Source organism: Cygnus atratus, chromosome 11 (genome assembly GCF_013377495.2).
Source record: "Cygnus atratus isolate AKBS03 ecotype Queensland, Australia chromosome 11, CAtr_DNAZoo_HiC_assembly, whole genome shotgun sequence".
In the NCBI taxonomy this organism is placed as follows: Eukaryota; Metazoa; Chordata; class Aves; order Anseriformes; family Anatidae; genus Cygnus; species Cygnus atratus.
This window is the reverse complement of record NC_066372.1, coordinates 13,975,138-13,991,139: the sequence shown is the minus strand read 5'-3', so window position 1 is coordinate 13,991,139 and position 16,002 is coordinate 13,975,138. Positions and strand designations below refer to the sequence as shown.

Sequence of the window (16,002 nt, the reverse complement as noted above, 5' to 3'; positions counted from 1 at the left end):
TTAATCTCTCTCTTCTAACATGGTGGCTGAAGCAATAACTTAGATGCAGTTTTAGGCTGCAATTGATCCTTACATTTGTTTCTGCTTCAGGAGGCTTTTAGCAATGGCTGCGGGGCGGCACTGCATCAGGGAAAAGTTATCTAAATGGTATGCATCCTTGCTCGTTGAAGGGGGGAACGATCTGGCTTTCGTGCACCGCCTTCACGAACGAAAGTGTTCTGTGCCGAGCACGGCTTCGAGCAGCAGAAAGTCTGCAGGCTGACTGTTGGCACCCTCCAGCTCCCTCCCCAGGCGGTGCAGCCTGCAGAAGACACGGCTGCGTGATGCTCCGCTCACAGAGGCCGTGGGGAAGGGGAGCAGGTCACACCGAACAAGGAGTGAGCAAAAGCACCCATGTGAGAGGATCTGGAATTGTTCACAGCAACTGGCTGTGGGTCCTTAAATAGAACAAACAGTAGAAGGAAGGAAAAAAAAGGCGTTGTTCCTATGCAGGTTGGGAGCAGAAATTCCTGTTTTAGGTGCTGAGAAAGCAATAATTTCAGCTTCCAGAGAAGACCCAGTTTCTTATGCACCTGAAGCCTGTAAGAACAAAGGCCTGAGCCTGAGGAAAAAGATAAAAAATAAAAGAGGCTGAAGATTCTGGCCTCTCCGTTGCTGGAGGGTGCTACACCTCTCAGCAGTGCCCAAAGACTTGTTGCTTGAGCAAGCTGGAGAAGAATTGTCTGAGTTTCAAGATCACCAAGCTTTCCGTACAGCTTTTTCTCTCTTTTGTGCTCCTTGTTTTGAGAGCAAAAAAGCAGTGCTTAAACACCATCTATATGCTTTGAAAGCCTCACTCCAGCAGCACAAAACCTGCCTCTAGCATGGGAAATGGCGCAGAGACCTCGGCAAGACCACAAAGCTCTGCCCAGAAGCTGTGTGCTACTGCGCCAGCAACAGCCTGAAACCAGGGGGCAGAGAAAAGCCCAGTCCTTGGCCATCTGCACCCATGGCCTCAGGCTGCTGGGGGCACGAGGGGCACAGCCTGACTCACCTTTCTCCTCTGCAAGCGCTTTCAGTCTCGAAGAAGAGGAGTCTCCCCTTCCACAGGGCTGAGCACAGACAGCAGCCAACAAACCTGCAGCTTACAGGCACACACTCTGCTCCATAATTCCTCTTTGCAAACGCTCTCTGCTGCGGACAGCCTCGTTTGCCAGGCCTGCAAGGGTGCTTCAAGAAACCAAGTTTTGTTTTGTTTATAGTTTATGGCAAGCCTGCAGCTTCCATCTGCCCAGCATTAGAAAATGGAAGGCTGCTGTGCTAACCCCCACTCCAATGGCCTGTGGAGTGATTAAGGATAGCTTTAATTTGAGGCCTGCAGCTCCCAAAGGACTGATATAATATATATAGCAATCTCAGTTCCACCTCTGGAGGCCGAACCCTCTCCAGATGATTAACGACACCTATTTCCTCCTTCTCTCTCTCCCTGCCACTGAAGGCTGATTCCGTGCAAAGTCCAGCCAGCGCCAGGCCCACGGTCTGACTACCAGACAGCAAATTTACAACCAGAAAAAGCACCCCAGGAAATAAAAACAGACCCAGAGAGACAAGCCAGCACCCTATAAGCACAGGATAGCTCTTCTAATAAGGAAATTGCAGCAAGAGCCACGCTACCTGAGGTAGACCTGGCTGGGCTAGCAGCAGGGCTGGCCTCGCACGTTGGGACAGGAGAACTCAAAGCCACCTTACCTTTAAGGCTGCTCTCAGGAAGAAGGAACACTAGAGCAGCCTTCCCCTCGCAAGCAAAAATTAGCATTTCAGCCCCAAAGAGCTGCTGCTCAAGTGTTACGCTCCTTCGCTATTACTACAGCTTCAGGCCCAAAAGGACTGATTCAGCACATGTGGGAAAGCAGCAGTCATCTGAGGAGCTACTGATAGTTCCCACCACATCTGTCCCCTCCAGGGCCACTGTGTATTGTGGACTGTTAGGCCAGAGGCAGCTTCAACGCTAATTAAACATGACTAAGATGTGAACAACCCAGCTTCCAGCTCCCCAGAAATTGCCCAGCCTTGTGAGCCCGCATCTGCTGCCCATGGTCCATGATGAGTTCCCCTCTCTGCAGTACCAGGCTTCCTGTTTCTGGCTGGAGGAACTTTCACCCATGGGGGACAGGTTAAGGACAGCCGACCTCCTGCCCAGCTGGGCCAATGAGCTGATTACCTCTGGAGAAGCTAAAGGGTTCCAGGGGATCACAGAACGAGCTTGGCCACCACGTCCAGACAGATGAAGACATTGCTGGAAATGCTGGTGGAGCTGCTCCAGGCCTGCAAAAGCTAATCCTTGGATAAGCAACTGATCGCTGCTCTGCTGCACGCTGCAATGTGCATATCTTCCCCTGGGCATCGTAACAATCCACCAAAAAACTACAGCCTTAGGGGGCTGGGATGGTGCCAAAGAAAATCACTCCCTTGCCAGGTCTTCCATTATATCTAGCTGGCTACTCACCCCCTTACACTTAAGGGCAGCTATTCCCACCTGGACACAAAGATCACTCTCCAGAGCTGCTCTTACTAAAGAGCAGGTGTCAGAGACAAGCATTAGCCATTATTTAGAAGAAACCATTTCAGCTCTAGACTATGACAGGGGTCTGGTGAGGAGAGCAAGCCTCCTGGGTACCAAAGCCTCAGGGAGTTGCACACTTGGGAGAGGAACAGATCACAACATGCACTTCTAGAAGAACTCCCTGAGGAGAGCTTCACTTCAGAGTATAAGTTTTAATATTTATTTAGAACAGGCCTGGTGAAGAGAAGTGGGAAGTAAGGCAAAGGCAATTTATCCTCCAGAGCCCTACTTAACATCCTATATACACAGGCCGTGCAAAGCAGCAGCTCTTCTACTCCTCAGAGTCACATCCCACATCTTCCCCACCTGCTGGAGCACAGCTTATCACTTATAAGTCCAGAAGGAATCGATTGACTTTTTTCAGGTATTCCGGCTTCAAGTAAGCTCCCAGCTCATCCTTTGTGACCCACAGATAATCTTTCTTCAGCTCTGCCTGCGACAAATCACTGCTCTGGAGGAAGGCTTTGTAGAAGAATACTTTGGCTCCCACGTTATCTTCAGTCCTGATGGCCCTGGGAAACTTATACTTGTAAATCCCATATGGTGCATTCCCCAGGATTTTGGCTTGAATGTGATCTCCTGGAAGGCCCCAGCAGTGCAAGAGAAAGAAAACAAGATGTAAGAACACAGAGCAATGGTAACTGTTCTCCCGTAATAACAAACAGACAGCATAGGATGCTCCTTCTATCTGGTTCAGACTGATTGTTCCCTCTTCTGGGCAGAAATATTGCCACTTTAAAGTCTTTTCTCATGAAAAAGTAACTTGTCCCAAGTTCATCAAGTCCTCTCAGAGGCAGCAAGAATATCAAGCTCTGCCAACTCACGCAGCAAAGCAAGGACACACGTGTTTGCTATCATCCATCTGCCACAAAAGCTGCTACAGGGTGACAAAAGGGAAGGGGAAGCTGTACACCTGGAGACAGCCTAGACCATCCAGGTGGCATCTGGTACTGCTCAAACATCAGACTGCAAGGGCCAGACCTGGCACTGCAGCTGCTGGCAGCCAGAGAGCCCAGCTCCCAGCCTGCTGGCTCTCAGCCCCTCACACTGCAGCACAGCTGAGCACAGTTAAGGAGCAGATCACCCAGGATCTTGCCAGAAACCCCATTACTCGAGCACAGTCCCACTGCTGTGAAATACCTCTTCCCAGCAGATGGGAGGTGATTTCAGTAGAGATGGCAAATATCCCTCAGGTAGAGCAAGGGAAAAGAAAAAAAAAAAAAGACTAGGACAAAGAGGAGCAAGAGGCAGGCACACAGCAAGCTACATACCCAAAAACGTAGCCATGGCTCGCTCAGCTGTGTTTCGCATAGTCTCTCCAGGCTGCCATTCCACTTGAGGCAGGAGCCACAGCTCCTGGTTACCAATCTTCTGCTTCACCAGCAGCATCAGGTTACTGTCCAGCTTCCTGTTCAGAGACGTTCGATCATCTTTTTTATCAGCATCTGCCACAAAAACAACACATGTTGGAAACAAAGTCTCCCAGCTGCACTGGTCTGATCAGCATGATTCACTGTCTCTCTGCATCTCATTCCCTTCCAGCAACAACACAGAGAGAACACAGATATGTGGAACAAGACAAAAATCTAGACAGAAATATTCTCAGTCACTCTGGGAGTGAATGCAGGGTTCAGAAATGCTAAAACGTACTCTACCTGAGTACAGGTACTCTAATGCCACTGCTAAAATGTACTCTTACCTGTTCTGTTTTCAAAGGGAATTTGTAGTGAGCAGTTTAATTTCTGTCAAGCTGTAGACCCAGTAAGAATAACAGGCAAGCATAGGAACCAAACTTTCCAAGGTTTTTCTTGGAAGTTTCCTGGGAACAACACAAGTTTTTCCCAGTCTGCTCTGTTAAGGTTGTGTGAACGTGCCTATCTTCACAGCACTGCAGCCCCCATTCCTTTATAATCCAGTTAATTCCTCACGTGCTAGCCACACTGCCAAAGTATCAAGTTTTTAGAGAAATAAATAACTTGGCAAATGCCTTCCCTACACAAAACCGCACCCAGGTGTGTTTAACAGAGGACCAGCCAAGACACTGCACCTGCCAAGACACTGCACTTTAGCTAGTACCTGTCACCCACGGGGCCGGGCTGAACTGCAGTAATTTCTGTTCCCACTTGTCCTCCAGGTCCTGGGCCATGATGACCGTTTTACCAGGCGCCTCATCCTCGTCGTACGAGCTCTCCTTCCTCCTCCTGAGCTGCTCCTCCTCCTCCAGCTTGCGGACCTCGTGGTCGGAGTAGCGGCTCTTCTCCAGCTCTATCTAGAGGGGCAACAGAAGATTTGATCGCTCAGGTCACCCACCAGCACCAGGGGCCGGGTTTCGGGACAAAACGCCTCACACGCAGCCCCGAGCGGTACCGGAGGGCTCCCTCTCCCTCACCCCTCCGTTCCCCTAGCCCTACCTGCCCCATGAGCGCCGCCATCTCCTCCTCCTCCCTGCGGAGGGGCTGCGTGATGCGGGGCAGCCTCAGCAGGCACAGCGCCCCGAACAGCCGCCACGGCCGGGGCGTTACAGCGGCAGAGGAGGACGAACTCACCCACCGCCCCCAGCCCGCTAAGGACCCGACGGGCGCCGCCATGATGCTCGGAGCGCAGCCCACAGTGCCCCGCGGCTGCCCGCCGCCACCTTTCCTCCCGGCGTGCCTCGCGGCGAGGCGGCGGCCGCCATCTTAGGGGAGCCGCGCGGGCCGCCATGAGCGCGGCGCTCGCCGTCGCCTGGCAACGGCTGCTCGGGGCGGCCTGCGGGTGAGGGGCGGCGGGGCCGGGCCGGGCCGGGCCGGGCCGGGCCGTGGCCCCCGGGGTTTTCTCGTCCCGTCACGGGTTTCATCGCCCCCCGTTTCCCTTTTTTCTCTCCCGCAGTGGCCGCTGCCTGCATGCCGGCGTGCGGAGCCTGCGGGAGCTGGCCGCGAAGGAGGCCGCGCAGGAGGCGGAGGGGCAGAGCGTCACCGACCTGAGGTGAGCCGAGTCGGTGCTCCGGGCATCGCCCCGTCCCGTCTTCCTTTCCAAATTGCCGGAGGATACAGCGTAAAACTTCGCTGGATGCAAAGAGCGAGCGTCTGACAATGTTATTTTGCTCCCCAGCCCTTTAATCCTGCAGAGGAGCTCCATGAGGTGGGATGGAAAGACCTACGAGGAGATCCCGATAGCCCACATCAAGGCGACGTACAACAAGTGAGCAAAGGAGCTTCCCATGCCTGTAAAATGAAAGCTTAATGTGCCTAGGCCGGCCATTTTAAATGAAAAATGTCAGGGCAGTTCATGGCTGGGGGGATAATACTACTGACTGCAAACCTCAGTGCTGTTCAGGAAGTATAACTGTCCTCCTAGTGTCTTTAACAGTAATAAGGTTATTATTATTACTTCTTGGCTGCGTTCTGATATGAATAATTAGATGCTGATGGCTCTAATGGCAGGGTACTTCCTGCCCTCAGTTCTAGCACTGTGCAGCTGTTGAAAAAGTCACTGTATTATCCATGAGAGATTATTGTGTTTCATTAGTGAACCCTAGTGTGATATTGTGCTGCCTCTTAAACGTCTTTTGAGTTTGAGAAGTGTTTTGTGCTTTTCTTAATACATGGAAAAGGTAAAATGCTCACAGTAAGAGGTGGGTCTGAAAGGGTTAGCTGTACCTGAGGGATAACTAGCGGAGCAGGTCATCCAGAAAGGTTTTACCATCTCCAGTTCTCCAGGCATGACCTTGAAGTTCACTGCTGGCAGGTCTCTGCAGCTGGTGAGCATAACTGAGATACTTTGAAAGAGAGGATTGAGTTCAGATGGCTTTGAGAAGGGAGATGAGCTCTGTGGTGAGCTATGTGTTTTGAGAAGCTTTGCAGAACGAGGAGGAACTGGAGAGTAAAATCATCTGCTAGCTTATTCCTTTCTTTTGCCTCTCTCTTTCCATAGCACCCACATCCAAGTGGTCGGCTTTGACAACAGGCCGTTTGCCCGTACGTCCTGCGGCACTGAAGGCTTCCAGAATGCCAAGAAGGGAACTGCCATCGCGGCACAGACAGCCGGCATAGCGGCAGCAATGGTGAGTCTGCACTGAATATTCTCACCCTCGCAGAGGGGGTCCCTGACTGCATCCCCTGCTACCTGGGTACAGGGGAATGGAGGACAAGTGCAGTAACTTCAGTTATTTTGGGGGGAAAGCGGGGCTTCTTGTTCATACCGCTTATCCCTTGCTCATGAGCAGCACTCCAGACCTCTGCTCCTTAGCACTCGAGCAGCACACTGTTTGCTGACAGTTTCCCTAGCTTCATTTGACACAGTGAGCATCTTCACACTGACAAAATGTGTTTGAAACAGCAGTGAGAAATGCCCAGAGGGTGATCTTAGCTGCACACGCTGTGACTGGGAAATGTAGCTTGTAGCCTATCCTTTCCTAGCTCCAGTTTCATAGCTCTTTTATTCAAAGTGAACATACCTCAGCCGTTTTGGAAATAAAAGCCCCTGAAACAGCAGCAGTTTAATTTTGCACTGTAGGGGATTGAGAAGTGGCTGTAATTACTGGCTGAATGTTTTATATTTGCTCTCTGCCACAGGAGAACTGAGCTGCTACCAGCAGTTCTAGTCAGAAAAAGCAATGTCCCTGGGCACGTAGTTTCCAGATGCATATGGTTTACTGTAGTAATGCCTAAAAAAAACCATGTGGGCGTCCAGTTAGCAGGAAAAGATGAAGCTGGCTATGTTATGGCCCTCGTTACAGCAACACGAGGCAAGGTTAAACTGAAAATCCTCATCCTCAATTAGATGGAACCTTTCATGTCAGAGGTGTTCTGTGCTGCTGCTGGCCAACAGCTTATTATGATTGATTCAGAGGAATATAAGAACACTTTCACTATTAATCTTTGTTCACCAGAGCCTCGTAATAGCCGAATAGCTGTGGCTGGCCAGATGTATTCCTATCCCTGTTAAAGTTTGTAGTAGATTAACTGCACTTGAATGTGGAAACCGAGAGACTCAGAAGAGCTCCACTTGGTGGCAGCACTGCTCTGCTTTACAGCAGGTGTTTTTCATTTTCAATTTGCAAGTCCCTAAAATTTTTGCACTCAAAGTGTGGACTCCTGCACAGCAAATATAAAGCTTGCCTGCTTTTCTCATTTACCCTCTAGAAGGAATCCACTGATCACAGGATAGAAGTCACTGCATTAGAGAAGGGAAAACAGCTTTGCGTTACTCTTTGTTAGCCAGGTATCCATGGATATGTCATTTTCTGTCCTGACTTTAGGTCACAGATCGTTTGATCTTAACACTTCCTCTGTATATGGAGTTGACAGCTTAACACAAGTTTTCTTGAAACTGCCACAGTTGTATCCAGGCTTCCTTTTCTTCTACTGTCTGGCTTTGTGCAATAATCACTATCATTCTCTTCTGTATCCATTACTATCTACTTTTTATTTTTAGTTAGAGAATACGATGATAGTGGGTCAAAAGCAAATGAAAGACTCCAGGGGAGCCAGAGCAGCAGTAGATACATCAAAGAGAATACTAACCAATTCTTCTTTCAGAAAGCACGTGGGAAGGGTGTATTGCACGTACGAGTCATGGTGAAAGGACTGGGACCAGGACGCAAAGTAGGTGTCAATTTCTTTTCATATATTTTTCTTTCTCAGACATCATCCTTTTTAATAAAAAAAAAAAATCAGTCTAGTCTTATGACAGTACCTATTAATTCGTGGGATTTTTTTTCAGAAGGTAATATAAAGGATTCATTGCTCAAATGCCAGTAAAGAAAACTGAGAATAATAAGAATTTTAGAATAATTTCTTCTGGAGACAGAATAAAAGCTGTATTGGGACCTTCTTCCACGTAAAGTTAGCAAAACTGATGGAAAATCTGATGAAAGAACTGAAGCAGATAGTTTTAACCTGGACATTCCGATACTAATTACTTATCTACAGGATAATTACAAAGTAGAACCATTGGAACAAGTTGACTTTTTGGACAGGGGACCAAGCTATTATTCCTTCAGCTTTTTCCCTTTTCTGCTCTGCAGCGTGTTGCTAACAGCGTATCATCTGCTGTCTCACTCTTCCAGGCTGCCATCAAGGGTTTGACTATGGGAGGGTTGGAGGTCATCTCCATCACCGACAACACCCCGGTTCCACACAACGGCTGCCGCCCACGGAAAGCCAGGCGAATGTGAGAGGGGAGCGGAAGAGACACGCTGCATTCAATATTAGCTCATACAACAGGGACTGGGTTGAGTGTTGCTCGTGTCAGATTCCGGAAAGCCCCCCTCATGGAATTGTTTGCTGAGGGAAGCTCGGAGAAGACAGGCCTGGGCCGTGGAAGGTCAGGCGATAGAAGCTGGTGGTAAAAGCAGGAGTACATGTACCCCTTAGTGGGAAGCCTCTCATGTACAAAGTTTGCTGATTAAAATGTTGGTCTTCTGACAGTCGTTCCTGCTGTGTTCCCAGAAGTATTTTGGATTATTATTGCCTCTCAACTGCTCTCTTCCTCTCTCCACAGTATGTGGCTCTTGTCTAGCCCTCAGTGCTACTGCTGCTCTGGTTAGGTGGAAGGGGAGCATGAGATACGTACAGAATCAGATCTCCTCGCAGTCATCTGTAGTAAACAACTGCATGGGGTCACTTCATCTTCCTTCCGTCTTTCTCTCACCGCACACACTTGGAATCTAGACACAGTAACTCTTTCCTTTCCGCCTGGCTTGCAGAGCTCCCTGTGCCATGCAAGAGGCGCCGCTCCCCGTTCACACGGCGTGGAGCACCGTAGTCTGAATCCCTTATTGGCAAAGATCTGCTGCGGTGCTTTGTTTCACCTAAGCTGTAGCTGGCCTGTCAGTGCTACTGGCAAATGGAAGATGCCAGCCCTTCCGAGGGGCTGGGATCGTGCCAGTTGTGCTGCTTGCAGTCCCTTTGGTTCTGCCTCATGCACCACAAACTGGATTTGCTGGAGCTCCTGGGGAAGGCAAGCAGGGGGTTAGCAGGCCTGAGAAACAATGAAATGCTGCCAAGGAGATTTAAAACACTTATGTCTTGAACCGTGCCTCTGTATATCCACAGGCAGCATGGGCTTGTCACCGGGCTGCGATGCATTATTGCCGTCCCAGCTCCATCCAGAGAGAATTTCTGCCAAGCAAATATGTCTGAGGCTCTCCGGAGCATTAACCAGGGAAAGCAGCAGCGGTAACTGACAGCAGGTTTGATTTCCTGGATGGCAGAAACCCACTGCCTAGCACAGGGCAGCGACTTGGAATCCACACTGCCAGAGAATCCTTGGCTACATACAGCATACACTGGGCAAACGTTTCACTTGTAAACACGGTGTGTTTTGGTGCAGCCAGCGGTTTTATCACAAACCCAGAATCTTCCTTTCTATTTTTCTTTCTGTCGCTCCTCCTTAGTTTCTTAAATTGCATAATTAACTATTCTCTTCCTCTTTAGAGAAAGGGTACCATGGCAACAAGGCAGTGAACCTCCTTCATGGGGCTGAATGACACGCTGCAGGTTTTGAAAGAAATCAGTCTGCTTAGAAGAGCCTGTTGAGTTGCATTTGACAGAAGAGAATAAAACAAGACTCAGATGAATCCCCTACCTTACTCCAACTGCCTGAATTTGAACAGAGGAGAGGTTGTGTGAAAGGGAAGATCCCTGAGCTGTCACAGGTTTGACGGCAAGGGGAGAGGTTCTTCCATACTTGTGTGACAGACTAGAAGAGCCTCCCCCTTGCTCCAGAAACATGGCCGAGCTTCTGGTGACTTCATATTACTCTTTTTTAAGGAGAATATGCCAAGTCTGCGACAAACCACATTTAATCATTTAATCTCTGAGTATTTTGGGCAGCTAGGGGGAAAAGGCAGCCACGAACACGGATGTGCCTTACAGCAAGGCCGTCCTGCTTCCTGCTGAGCGCCGTGACCAGCCCTGACAAAGGAGAAGCACCAGCTGCAGGCTCGGCAGCGCTGCGTGGCACGGTGCACGTGCAGAAATACAAACACTAACGTGCTCTGCCACAAGCTGCTTGTTGCAGCGACGCAGCAGAAGCGCCCATGTTAGATAAATACGATGGAATGGATTGAAAAAACAAGATTGGGAAGAGATCCGTGGTCCTTTTGAAATTCAGGGAAGAGTAGGTGGATGACTCAAGAGTCAAATAGCAACTACAATAAATCTTTGTCTCATCCAGACTTAGAATCAAGGTTGTGCCCTTTATAAAGGCTGCTCCTTAACACCCCTGGCTTCTGAGAAGTCGTGACCATTTGATGAACTCCACCAATACACCACCACTGCTTACACAGTGGGACATTTTAGCTCCCTGTCCGCTCTGCCTGCTTCTGGTACCTATCCCTATTTTCTTCCTCCAAGTGAGATCTATTTTGCACTTTCCAGAGGAGTTGACACTCTTCACTCTTTTCAGTGGCCAGATCTGTACAATATCGAGCAATATTTGCCTTCCAAACCCCCCGTTTGCCTTCCAAACCCCCAGTGCTTCATTTGCACAGCTTTTCACTGGTTTGATTTTCTACCCACTTTCTCTCCTGCCCTGGTGGAGCAGCCCAAAGCCACGTCCCAGCTAAAGGCTCACTCTGAGCTGTTAATTCGGCAGCAAACCCTGGGTTTCTGGGGCAGTTGTCAGTGCTGGGGCAGAGCACAGCTACACAAAGCGAGCTTTCCTTCCTTGTGCAAGGGCTCGGTTGCTCCTCCCTGCACACACTGTACGGTGAAAGAAGTCTTTAAACCCTCTATTGTTGTTCCTCTAGCAGGGAATTAATAGACACCAATAGCACTTAATGATTTCCTTACTCTTCAGATAAAACTATTAATTAAAGGCCTGGTTTTAGTCAGCCACTGGCATTTACCAGTTTTAATTGCTTTTCTTGGCGCCCTGGTGGAACACCGTTTTCTACTGGCTCACATTCCTCCTGAGCAGCAATTACGTGAGTAGCATGGCCACAGCATTAGCACCCTCATTAGGGTCACAGCCTCTCCCTTTGGGCTTCCCCATTGCTTCGGGACATTTTTCTCTCCATTCCTTCCTCTTCCCTCCTAACCTTTGAGTCCTTAACTCTCAGAAAAGTTTGTAGTTGCTGTTGTTTCGGTTTGTTTGGGTTTTTTTAACCCCTTCCTGAAAACCAGCTCAGGAGCTGCTACTGACTGCCAAGCTCCATCCTGGTTTAACCGTGGCCTTTCTGGGTTTTTGCCCTCCACTACATGGACCTTTCTCCGTCACATGGGATGAAACCAAACAGTATTCTGGCCAACAGATAAGATGCTACCTCTGGTCTGTCTATCCTTGAATGAGTGCCTTGGAGATTGAGTCTAACTCAGTTACCTGTCCCGTGGACACAGATGACACCTGGTGGCTTGGAAAAAACAGCCCCCAGACTAATCCCTAACAGCATATTATTTGGGAAAGAGGAACTCTTTCCCTAACCCCCACGACAAGGGCTTTCTAGCTAGAGCGCAGCTTTATCTGCTGAATTGGTGATTTACTATTTCCTCCGTGAGCCTCAGTGGCAAAGAGTCAGGCAGCCAATTCCAATCCCTTTGTGCGATTCAATTAACCCATTAATTAAGTGATGTCAGTGTCCTTTAATAGCTGACTATACACAAGCAAGCAAGGAGAAGGGGACAGACCCCGCGGCGCTAATAACCTGTAGCAGCAGGGGTGGTTTGCCGCAGCCCAGCTGCAGCTGCCAGGGACATCTGCGCGGGTTTTGACGGCTTTCCCTCCGGTGCACGAATACCTGGCTGCAGATGCACACGAGGCAGGTCTCTGGCTAGGTGTTTATAACCCCAAAGCGCCCCTCGGGAGCCTCTGAGAAATTAGGGTTCAAGCCAGGTTATGTTTTGCACTCAGACTTCCGCAGATAATCATGGTACTGCGGGGCTGCTGCTTTCACACCCCGCGTCCCTGCGCAGCCTCCCCTCCCCGCAGCGGCCCCTCCAGCCTCAGCCCCTGACCTCTCAGACCAAGGAGAGATCAAGGACCCTCAGGTTGTTTTTGTGCTTTTCCACCGTCCTCCTTTCCCCTCGAGAGGCATTAACGGATACTCAGCAGCAGTGGGAACTGCTCGGAGGTTTTATTAATGAACTGCCTAATAGCATCCAAGTCCCTGGGCTGACGGTGAAGTGGGGCTGCAGGGTCCTCTCGGGGAGCTAAGCCTTGCTACTATTTCCTTTTTTTTTTTTTTCCTGAAACCACTCACACCTCCTCCGCCGTGCTCTCCCGGCTCCCCTTCTGCTACTGCCACTTTGCGGGGTCTTTTTGTTCCTTTGGAGTTCACAGCTCACCTCCTACACCCCGCATCTGAGAGCCCGAGGCTGTGCACAGCGCCGGGACCTGGACCGAAACCTCTCCGCAGCCGGGGAGCCCAAGCAGCCATCGCCTGGGAGCAGCCTCACAGCTCGTTTGCTAGAGAAAGGAGGCGGAAGGGAAAAAGCTCTGGGTGCGAGGGGCTGAATGCTAAGCAAGGATGTGGGCAAGGGAAAGTTGGGTCAGGAAAGAGACAAAAGTGGAGGCAAAAATGCAGGAAGAGAAAATACAACGTGAAAAACTCCTAAGGGTAAGGTCTCCCAGCTGGCTGCCCAGGAGACAGTACAGACCAGGAGGAAGGTGCGATGAAAGGCTCTCCTGCAGTCGGAGCACCTGGGGACTGGGCTGGATCCACTGCCACGTGCTCCCAGACCTCCCCAGCAGACCACCCCCAGAACCCTCCTAGCAGCATGATGCGCTCCTCAGGGCTTGTGCCTAATCACATTAAAGACGGCACAAAGATCGTCCCAGCACCATATTTATAGACTGCTCCCAAGCCTCCCCAAGCAGCAACAACAGTCCTCAAAACCTTCCTTTCCCTTCTGAGCTGGCTCTGAAATCCATCCTCGGTGCTTTGCCACTTCACGGTTCATTTTGCAAAGCCAAACTCTACATCGGAGCACCTCACACCGACATCCATCACGCCTCCCAGCCACACCACCAAAGACTCCAGCTTTCGGCCCCTTTTCCTCTGCTTGCTCCTCCGTGCAGGAGCAGACCGGGTTTACCCACTGCACGCAGGGCTTTGGCTAACAAATAAAACACAGCCAGGCAGGAGAAAGACGCGCATTCCCCCCCAGCCTCTCATCAGCAGCCTTTTCAGCAGGTCCCAAGCTGAGGTGGTAAAATACGGCTCTAATCTCTTCGTGCAGCAGCCCGCGGGCAAACACCTTGCTCTCCTAATTGCCAGGAATGGTCCCCACGCCACCCCTCGCGAGGAGCTGGACGCTGCCTTTCATTTTGCTCCTGCTGCATCCACGGCAGAGGTAAATTTTCAATTTCCTGAGCTGCCAGGGCCAAGCACTCCCTAACGGCACCAGCACAGGGACAGAGACGGAGGCAGCCCCCTGGGCTCCTCCGCACAGCGGGCGGCAGGGAAGCAGCCGGCCTCAGCGCCGGGGGATGCTCCAAAACCAGCTCCTTGCGCAGAAATCCCTGCGAGAGGGCGAGCTATCGCCGTGACGTGCGTTTGCCCCGTGTTACAGGAGACCTTGTCTGGCCGCCAGCTGCCCCTTCTCCCTTCCAAGGGGGGGGTGGATTTTGCCAGCGCTGAAGGCAGGGCTGAAACGGTGACCTAGCTGTGTGCTGCTGTGGCTACCAGCGCAGCGGATCTGGGCCTTACCCTGACCTCGGGACTGGCTGAAAATAATAGGGCGGCAGTAATGAAAGCCATCCTTCAAGGCTGGAGAGATGGGAACGTGTGCTGGGGCTGCTCGGGGGCGATGCCGGTGTTTCAGGAGGGGTCCCCAACGCCACTGCGGCTCGCTCCGGGAATCAACCCAGCCGCAGCAGGGCCAGGGCTGCTCGCCGGCGCCCCTCGCCCCTCCGAACTCACCTCTTGACCCGTTCTCCCCTCGATTCTGGGCGCAGCGAGGCCGTTTCCATGCGGATGGCTGTTTCTCCCCGTTGCCGTAGCGACGCTGGGCCGGAGGCGGGAGGGCGAGCGCCGAAATCTCCCGGCGCTGGCCAAGGGCAGCGGGAACACCTAATCCAGCACCGCACCACGCTGCGCCTCTGAGCAGCACCGAGCAGCTATCAAACGGCCAGCCGGGCAGCGAGCAGGCGCTCGGAGGGGTACGGCCCGGCCCGCTGCTCTTACTGCGCCCTAAATCACATCAGGGCGGCGCTGGTGGGGCCTCCCTGCCTCTCCCGCTGAGCTCCCTGCCCCAGTACCCCAGGGCTGCTTCGGTCCATGCCTGGCATGTCCCGAAGCTGTTTGGGAGAACGAAAGGGCAGGAGGACAGCCCCACGTAACAGCAACACGCTCCTGGCTTTAAAGGGGCTGAATTCAGTCTAACTATCGCTTGCAGAATGCAGAAACTACCGGAGGCTTCGCAGCGTTATCCCCACGTTTCCATCGCCTTGTTGCAGGTCCCGTATGATTTTTTCCCTCGGTGGCCAAAGGCCGAGCTGCTGCTCCTCCGGGAAAGCTGCCCTGGCAGGCTGCTCTCCCTGCAGCCCTCCTCCCAGCCTGGAACGGTCCCACCTCCTCTAAACTGCCCTCAGATAGCCAGGTGCATGTGGCACCTTTGCAAAACCGCCGACAGACAGCAAGAAGGTGCCCGAGGAAAGGATTTGACTTACGGGAGGGGGGAAACAAAGAGACAAGGTAAAAAATTCCCCCTGCACAAATTCCATAAAGCCGATGGGCCCACTTGATGCCCTCTACCCCCTGCCCACCAGGCGAGGGCCAGCACATCCCTCGGCTCCCAAGTGGCTGAGATTCGGGACACCGTGCCCCTGCCCAAACCACGCCTGTTCAGTTCTCCCCTCCTGCAGGACCTCAGCAGCCCCCCAGAAATTACTCATTTCCACACCGCTGGTCTAAAGCCGGTGCGGTGTTTTCACGTCGTAACAGCAGGAAAAGCACGTGCAATTCAGGGTTTTTCCACGTCGGTGTTTTGCTAAGATCTCCCTTCCTTACACGCTAAGTACAGCCCTCCCCGGGTCGCTGCCCCGAGGGAAACAAAGGGGGATCAGCCCTCGGGCAGAAAGCAGCTCTAGCAGGGGACGCCGCTGCCTGCCGAGCAGCCAGCCCAGTTGGCAGGGAGCGCCAGGCTGCTACTGCTACGATGACCGGCTGCACAGCTCAGCCCCCACAGCCCAGGAGCAAGGGAAAAAATAATAATAAAAGCCTCTTCGCCATTCCCTTCTCATGAGGAGTGTTTGGCCAGAAGAGCTTTTACAACCACGCTGACCAGGCCGGAAGGTACAGGTGTGCAGGCACACCAACAGCTATGAGAGCAGTGCCAACAAAATCCTGTCCCACTGCCTGCCCACGGGGCCCAGCTTTCTGATAAAGGTTCAGAGACAGAGGAAAGCTGTTGGGCCACCTGTCCCACCGCCTCCCAGCCATCGTCATCTCTTTTCTCAAAGTCCTGAGAGATCCT

At 51.7% G+C, this 16,002-nt stretch overlaps 2 protein-coding genes across 2 annotated transcripts; one reads left to right on the top strand and one right to left on the bottom strand.

Moving 5' to 3' along the window:
• Nucleotides 1-2,734: 2,734 nt before the first annotated feature.
• Nucleotides 2,735-5,243, bottom strand: MRPL46 (mitochondrial ribosomal protein L46). Its single transcript, XM_035554835.2, has 4 exons — nt 5,014-5,243; nt 4,679-4,871; nt 3,874-4,047; nt 2,735-3,181 (listed from the first exon to the last, which is right to left on the bottom strand). The coding sequence occupies exons 1-4, from the start codon at nt 5,188-5,190 to the stop codon at nt 2,931-2,933; spliced, it is 795 nt and encodes a 264-aa protein (XP_035410728.1). The 5' UTR covers nt 5,191-5,243; the 3' UTR covers nt 2,735-2,930.
• MRPS11 (mitochondrial ribosomal protein S11) lies at nt 5,220-9,014 on the top strand. Its single transcript, XM_035554836.2, has 6 exons — nt 5,220-5,356; nt 5,471-5,566; nt 5,693-5,782; nt 6,515-6,644; nt 8,122-8,187; nt 8,652-9,014. Exons 1-6 carry the CDS (start codon nt 5,304-5,306, stop codon nt 8,757-8,759), a joined length of 543 nt encoding a protein of 180 aa, XP_035410729.1. The 5' UTR covers nt 5,220-5,303; the 3' UTR covers nt 8,760-9,014.
• The last annotated feature ends 6,988 nt before the right edge of the window (nt 9,015-16,002 follow it).

Coding starts and splice junctions, on each gene's coding strand:
- MRPL46 (XM_035554835.2), bottom strand. CDS start 5,190: ATGGCGGCGCCCGTCGGGTCCTTAGCGGGCTGGGGGCGGTGGGTGAGT. Junction 4,048..4,678: donor CCCGGCCCCGTGGGTGACAG/GTACTAGCTAAA, acceptor TTTTTGTGGCAG/ATGCTGATAAAAAAGATGAT. Junction 3,182..3,873: donor AGCCATGGCTACGTTTTTGG/GTATGTAGCTTG, acceptor GGGGCCTTCCAG/GAGATCACATTCAAGCCAAA.
- MRPS11 (XM_035554836.2), top strand. CDS start 5,304: ATGAGCGCGGCGCTCGCCGTCGCCTGGCAACGGCTGCTCGGGGCGGCC. Junction 5,357..5,470: donor CTGCTCGGGGCGGCCTGCGG/GTGAGGGGCGGC, acceptor TCTCTCCCGCAG/TGGCCGCTGCCTGCATGCCG. Junction 6,645..8,121: donor CCGGCATAGCGGCAGCAATG/GTGAGTCTGCAC, acceptor TTCTTCTTTCAG/AAAGCACGTGGGAAGGGTGT.